At 44.8% G+C, this 7,241-nt stretch overlaps 1 protein-coding gene across 1 annotated transcript; it reads left to right on the top strand.

The window, feature by feature from the left end:
* The first annotated feature begins 1,201 nt into the window (after window positions 1-1,201).
* Window positions 1,202-3,216, top strand: LOC118665154 (nuclear respiratory factor 1-like). Its single transcript, XM_036326315.1, is given in 4 exon segments — window positions 1,202-1,213; window positions 1,732-3,075; window positions 3,078-3,169; window positions 3,171-3,216. Coding segments are annotated over 4 exon segments (1,494 nt in total).
* The last annotated feature ends 4,025 nt before the right edge of the window (window positions 3,217-7,241 follow it).

Raw genomic sequence — 7,241 nt, forward strand, 5'->3', positions numbered from 1 at the left:
CCAGCACCTGCGACCCAAGCTTCCCTCCTCTTGCTGCTGGCAGGCACCTGGGACCCAGGCTGGCTTCCTCCGGGACCCGGCTAGCTTCCCCCAGGCTGCCCGCAGGCTCCCAGGACCTGGCTGGCTTCCCTCTGGCCCCTGTTTTGTCAGGAAGGACGTCCAGAATGATGTCTGGAAGATGTCCAGTCTAATTAACATATTGCCCTTTTATTATTATAGACTAGAGGCCCAGTACACAAAATTCATGCACTTGGGGTAAGGGGGTCCCTCAGCCCGGCCTGCGCCCTCTCATAGTCTGGGAGCCCTCAGGGGATGTCCCAGGGGGAGTGCGCCTAAGCCATCAGTCAGACATCCTTAGCGCTGCTGTGGGGGTGGGAGAGGATCCAGCCACTGCTGCTGCACTTGCCAACCATGAGCTGGGCTTCTGGCTGAGCGATGTTACCCCTGTGGGAGCGCACTGATCACCAGGGGCAGCTCCTGCATTGAGCATCTGCTTTATAGTGACTGGTCCTTCTGCTGTTTGGCTGATTTGTATATTAGCCTTTTATTATATAGGATTATGTATAACAGGATATTGTAAAACTTAAGTTATGAAATTTTTATTGAAACGTTTTTTTCATTTTTTACATACCATTATATTGGCTGGGCCACAAAAATATTTGTTGTGGGCCTCATGTGGCCCGTGGGCTTCGAGTTTGACATGCTTGATGTAATCATAGAAACCCCTCCCCCTTTCTGTTCCCTGCTGTGCTTTCTCTCACTTTTTTGTAATCTTCCTTAGTTCTCTCCTTAATTCCAAATGCACAAAAGAAAACTGTAAAACTGTCTTTCTCTGGAGCATTTGAAAGCTTGCTTCCAGGCATGTCATCTGTTTGGCTCAAATAGACTCAAGTAATGCTTACAAAAATTCTCCACAGGTTTGGAAGTTCTTATGTCAACATTTTCAACATTAGTAATCCCTCAAAAATAAATTAGGGTTTGTTTTTTTTTCTTGTGATATACCTTTTATGTGGGAGAAAGATAAAAATAGACTTGTGCATGAAAAGAAATTGCAGCCTACTTTTTTCAATAAGATACTAAAGAATTCCTTCAGTAATCAAAAGGTAAGTGTGAAATTGCCTTTTGTTTAGTGGAGAAATAAATAGAAACAAGAAAGAATCTCTTTTTAATAAAAACTTAATGGTATGTCCATTCAGCTGCCATGTTGCATGAGGTAAATAGCTGGATTTGCGACATTCAGAAAGCAAAGAAATGAACAAAAGTGTAAAGAAAGTAATAAGTCTGAAAATTAAACACTTTAGCTTTAAGTCTTGCCAGTGGATCTTATAAAACTGCAAGCTGTTTTGTAAACAATTTGTGTTGTAAACAATCATGGTGTTTGTACCTATTCTCATTTTTAAACTAAATATATGACAACAATGGAGTTCAATTAAAAACAGATTAACCACATAGATATGTATAATTGATTATGGTAGATTTTGCTTTGCTAAATCTACCTAGATTTTCCCTAAGTAGGCATCCCATTTTATCCACTTGGTGGATAAAAAAGGGGCTCTATAATAAATCTAACTAAAAGTAAGTTAAAGAGTAATTTGATCCTAAATCCCTATCTGAGCAGATTATGGTGGGTGGGTGGCTTGTCATGCCGCAGGCATATAACTTGTTTATTAAAAGGTTTATCTTTGGACCTCCACGGCATTAGGCTCACAGCAGCGCAGCCGCTCGGAGTAGATCTACGGAGTGACCCAAACCGAACACATGGCTACCACCCAAGCCCGCGCGGTGGTCCAACAAGTAGAGCAGGTCCCTGTGGACACCTACACGGACCACAGTATGTGGAATGCTGATGAAGACTCGCCTCCGTCTCCAGAGGACCCCTCTTATGGTGACTCCGACATACTCAGCTCCGCAGCTGCTGACGAGGTAACAGCCCATCTGGCTGCTGCAGGGCCTGTGGGAATGGCTGCCGCCGCTGCTGTGGCAACAGGGCAGAAACGGAAACGGCCGCACGTGTTTGAGCGGAATCCATCCATCCGGAAGAGACAGCAAACACGCATGCTTCGCAAACTTCGAGCCACATTAGATGAGTATACTACTCGAGTGGGGCAGCAAGCTGTTTTGCTCTGCATCTCACCCTCCCAACCCAAACCGGCCTTTAAGGTATTTGGGGCAGCACCGCTGGAGCAGGTGGTGCGTAAGCACCAGAGCGCGATCCTGGGGGACCTGGAGTCCGCCCTGGCCCACTGCGCCCCGGGGCCGCCGGAGGGTAACTCGGAGCTGCCACTTCTCACCAGCGACGGGATTCCAGTCTCTGTGAATCAAATGACCCAGGCCCAGCTGCGGGCATTCATCCCAGAGATGCTCAAGCACGCCACGGGTCGGGGAAAACCAGGCTGGGGCAAAGAAAGCTGCAAGCCCACCTGGTGGCCCGAAGACATCCCGTGGGCCAATGTCCGGAGGGATGTCCGCACGGAAGAGCAAAAGCAGAGGGTTTCATGGACCCAAGCACTCCGGTCCATAGTTACAAACTGTTATAAACAGCACGGGCGGGAGGACCTTTTATGCGCTTTTGAAGATCAGCAAACACAAGCAGAGGCTGCAACCACACAGAGTATAGCCCATCTTGTTCCATCAGAGACCGTAGTCCAGACCTTCAGTAACCCCGATGGCACTGTCTCACTTATCCAGGTTGGCACAGGGGCAACAGTAGCAACATTGGCTGATGCTTCAGAATTGCCAACCACAGTCACTGTTGACCAAGTGAATTATTCTGCTGTGGCAGATGGAGAGGTGGGACAAAACTGGACCACGTTACAAGGAGGTGAGATGACCATCCAGAGGGCGCAAGCTTCAGAGGCCACACAGGCAGGGGCAGCTTCTCAAGAGATGCAACAGGGAGCTACTGTCACCATGGCGCGCAACAGTGAAGCTGTCGCCACATTGGCCAAAGCCACCTTGCAAAGTGGGGGACACATCGTCCTGTCTGGGGAAACCGCAGCAGCCATTGCAGCACTTGCTGGAGTCCAAGATGCTAACGGACTGGTCCAGATCCCTGTGAGCGTGTACCAAACTGTGGACCTGCAATCCTTTGGGTAACCAGCCTCACCCAAGGCAACAGGCTGGTGCAGGTGGCCATGGCCCCTGGGGACACCAGGACAGCGGGTAGCAGCCACCATAGACTGCCAGGCTGTGGAAATGATGACGTTGGGACAGTGACATGCAGCCATGTCATCATGGCATCGTTTTCTAGTCTACTTCAGGCATTTTCATACCTTGCAGAGGTGCAATCAAATGGAGTTAAGTCCCTCAACTTTGGAAGAAAAGTATCATTAATCCTTTTTTAAAAAAGGAAGAAAGCCAGTGAATGTTGAAATTGCATTTTTTAAAGCATCACTCTTGATTTTCTGGGATTGGTGGAATAAGATACTGCATGGTTAGTTTCACTGTCCCTAAAAAGCCAAATTGTGGCAAGACTTCTTTCTGCAAAAACATGTGTGTATACTTATGTGTGTGTATGTGCGAATGTGACTATATGTACATGTGTACAGATGGATATAAACATTTACATATAAATAAAGTATATATGTGTACGTATATATTCATCTATATGTATAAAAGCCTAAGCAACTGGATGGCCAGCCAACCAGCTGGTAGTTATGATGCACACTGACCACCAGGGGGCAGATGCTCAATGCAGGAGTGTACTCCCACAGTGGAAACACAGCTCAGCTGACAGATGGGTGCCAGACACCAGGCTCACGGCTGGCAAGAGCTCACGGCTGGGGAGCGCAGCTATGGCTGCACGAGCCTCTCCCGCCTCCACGGCAGTGCTATGAATGGCAGGCGCAGTGGACTGGGCTGAGCTGGAGTGGCTCAGTGTCTGGCCCAGGCTCCTCCCTGGCTGCCTGCCGCTTCTCTCACTACTACATCCCCTGAGGGCTCTTGGATTATGAGAAGGCCCAGACCAGGCTGAGGGACCCCACCGGCACACAAATCTGTGCACCCACCAGGCCTCTAGTATATATATGAAACCTACATGGAATTATCTGTTTGAAATTAAGGTGGGCCCAGGCCCCTGCATAGCTGCCTCCCATGGTGTCCCTGGGTCTGGGCTTCTCTGTAACTCTTCAAGTCTAGGATTTCTCAGCTGCGAGTCCTGAGTACCCAGTGGCTAAATTCACCTGACTTTTCGACAGGCCAAATCTCCACTCCTTGGGCACAGGGACAACTCTTCCCGCTCTTCTGGGCCCCCTCTGTGTGATAAAGTATTTAATGTTTTTTTTGTTGTTGTTGGTTTTTTTTTTTTTTTTTTTTTTTTTTTTTTTTTTTTTTTTTAACGTGACATTAAAAGATCATTCATGTCTTGCTCAGCCTTTGAGAAAAGTTTCAGATTCTTGTATTTGCTTGTTTTATATAAAACTAGAGGCCTGATGCACAGATTCATGCACCAGTGGGGTCCCTCAGCCTGGTTTGCAGGGATTGGGCCAAAACTGGCTTTCTGGCATCCCCCCAGGGGTCCCGGATTGTGAGAGGGCGCAGGCTAGGCCAAAGGACCCCACCGGTGCACGATCAGGGCCGGGGAGGGACAGTGGGAGGGCTCCAGGACGTGTCCGGCCCATCTTGCCCAGTGCCGATCTGCTGGACCCCAGCAGCAAGCTAACCTAGCGATCAAAGCATCTGTCCCCTGGGTGGTCTGTGCACATCATAGCGACTGGTTGAACAAATAGTTCCACACTTGGCATATTAGGTTTTTATCATATAGGATTATCCAGTATTAAAAAAAATAAAGGGTTTATCTTTGCCTTAAACAAGCCCTGTCCATTGTTTTTGTGCATCTAGGTTAACACACCTTTAAAATGCCTTTTTCAGACCCCTGGGAAGTATAACCACCCTCAACAGAGCACATAATCTTGTTAAATATTCTGTCATTTAATCCCCACCCTGCCTTGCTTTCTACCATCTTCATGTAACCTTGGTAACATTCCTCCCTCCCTGCTCCTTAATTCCAAATGTATAAAAGAAACTACAAAACTGTCCTTCTCTGGAGTATTTGAGATCTTGCTTCTTGGTATTGTCATCAATTTGGCTCAACTAAATTTTATAAAAACTCTTACAGGTTTGGACATTTCTTACATCAACATACTGCTATGAGATACAGTGGGCCATAGATTTTAGGCAGAGTGCTAATTAATCATGTAATAAATGAAACATTCCAACTATTTAAATATGGTGCATGTGAGTGGGTGGGATGGTAAATGACTTTGCCCTTAAATTCAAAGCCAATTCATTTTCCCACTTCTGCTCCCTTGTGTATTTGTTAATTGCTTTTCTTTTATTCCTGTAGAAAACTTTACCTGATGTCAAAATCACATTTTCCTGACATCTAGCTTTTACTTCTGGGTGGATGCTACTTAGAAAATACCTAAGGGTGCTTCAATTTCTGATTTTGATTGCTTGTGGTGAAGGTGGTAGGCATACCAGGAAGTTTGGTAAACATATTTAATGATACGTTATTAATTGGATGCTTTGCTATGACTCTTGCCCTAAGCACTTGGTAAATATTTTCCGATTTTTTGGCCTCTTTTTATTTTACCTACTATGATTTATAAATATAGGAACATATTTTGACTTGTGAAAATTCAGCAAAGAAGTTGACCAAGTGGGCAATGCCACTGAAGAAGGGTAGAAACCTTTGTGAGAAACATTGTAATAAGAGGAGGAAACCTTTCTTTATAGGTGGCCACTGATTTTGGAAAAAATATTTTAAGGACTCACATATTAAAAAGAGTTAATTAAATTTATTTTTATTTTAAAGAGGAAAATTTTCGAGTCATTTTTTAGGGATCAGACTAGGAAAGAGAGAAAGTTGGGAGTTAGATAGGAGGACAAGGTAAGGAGACATCTGAAAGATCAGAGCTGACATTACCCATAACCATTGCTCTTTGCTCAGAATCCTTCTTCCTCATCAATTAATGTGGATTCTTATTCCAAGTGTTCCTTAGAAGATAAAAAGAATTCCCCTAACAGATTCTGAAAGTTTCTCCTATTAATAACAAAGTTGCTGAAGTTTAAATTTTTTATTTTTGAATGAAAGTTACTGTCCTTTTCTATCTTTATAATTTACTCATTCTTTTAGCACACATTTATGGGGCTGGTCACCAAAGAAATGAGGATATAACGATGAAGTAGGCACACAACGATTGGCTTCCCTCAGATAGATGCAGTAAGTGGCCCTCCACAGTGCCTGGCTCCTGGATACGGTGTCTTAACTTTGTTTGGGTAGACATATAAATTTGGGTGCTCTTGAGCAAACCACTGATATTTGAAGTATGAGTAAGGCCAATTAGAACAAGGAGCAGCAGCAAGAGCTGTTGAGCTGTGGAGATACGTTGGCAGAAAAGATTAAAAAGGGAAAGCTTATCTGCAAAGCTTGATTGTGTGGATCGTCTTCAGACCATCTCGGGGCTTTGGAGTGATCAGACCATCAGGAGCTTGGCTGTGGTTATAAGACGCTCACTCGATTCTTTTACATTCCTGGCTGAGGTTCAGTATTCAGAGAGGTGGTAGCTTAATGTTCCATGCAGCTGTCAGCATCTTTGTGGGCATCTGAGAGGGCACGGGGCCTGCACAAGGCACTGAGTCCGACATGGACCCTCCTTTCCACACTAGGGCTTTGGCTGAAATGTTGGCAAGGCCAGTCTTGGGCCTGCAGCAAGGGCCTGGCTGCGGGAGAGCCTTGACTTCCACCTAGTGGCAACTGTAAGTGGCCAGCCCCCCTTTCCTGGAGAGGGACATTTCAGACTAAAAGCCTTTCCAAATACGGGCCTCAAGATCCTCCCAACTGCTTCCTGTAGGGCCAGGCCAATTCTGATTGCTACCAAAAATGTTTAACCTCATTGAGTGCAATTTCAGGGAGAAAATGTTAATTTCACAAATATCATTTTGTATAAAAGGTGTGTTTATATATACACACAAAAGTATGAGGTAATAGTTAAATGTTCTCAACACAGGGAAAATAAAAACTTGACTTTTAAAGAGTAACGTTTACTTAAATTAATCTTAAAAGTTAAAAAACGTTGTTTTTCAATAACTATGAAAAAACAAATACATGGCTAAATGCATCTCTGCTCTCTCAATTAGTTTTATTTAACATTAGAGCATAATAATGCTTTGCTCTAGATTTATGCCATTTTTAAACTACTTGCATTCATGTATTTATTATTACTTCACTTGGAAAAGTG

The sequence above is a fragment of the Myotis myotis genome, unplaced genomic scaffold (genome assembly GCF_014108235.1).
Source record: "Myotis myotis isolate mMyoMyo1 unplaced genomic scaffold, mMyoMyo1.p scaffold_m19_p_1, whole genome shotgun sequence".
NCBI classification, from domain to species: Eukaryota; Metazoa; Chordata; class Mammalia; order Chiroptera; family Vespertilionidae; genus Myotis; species Myotis myotis.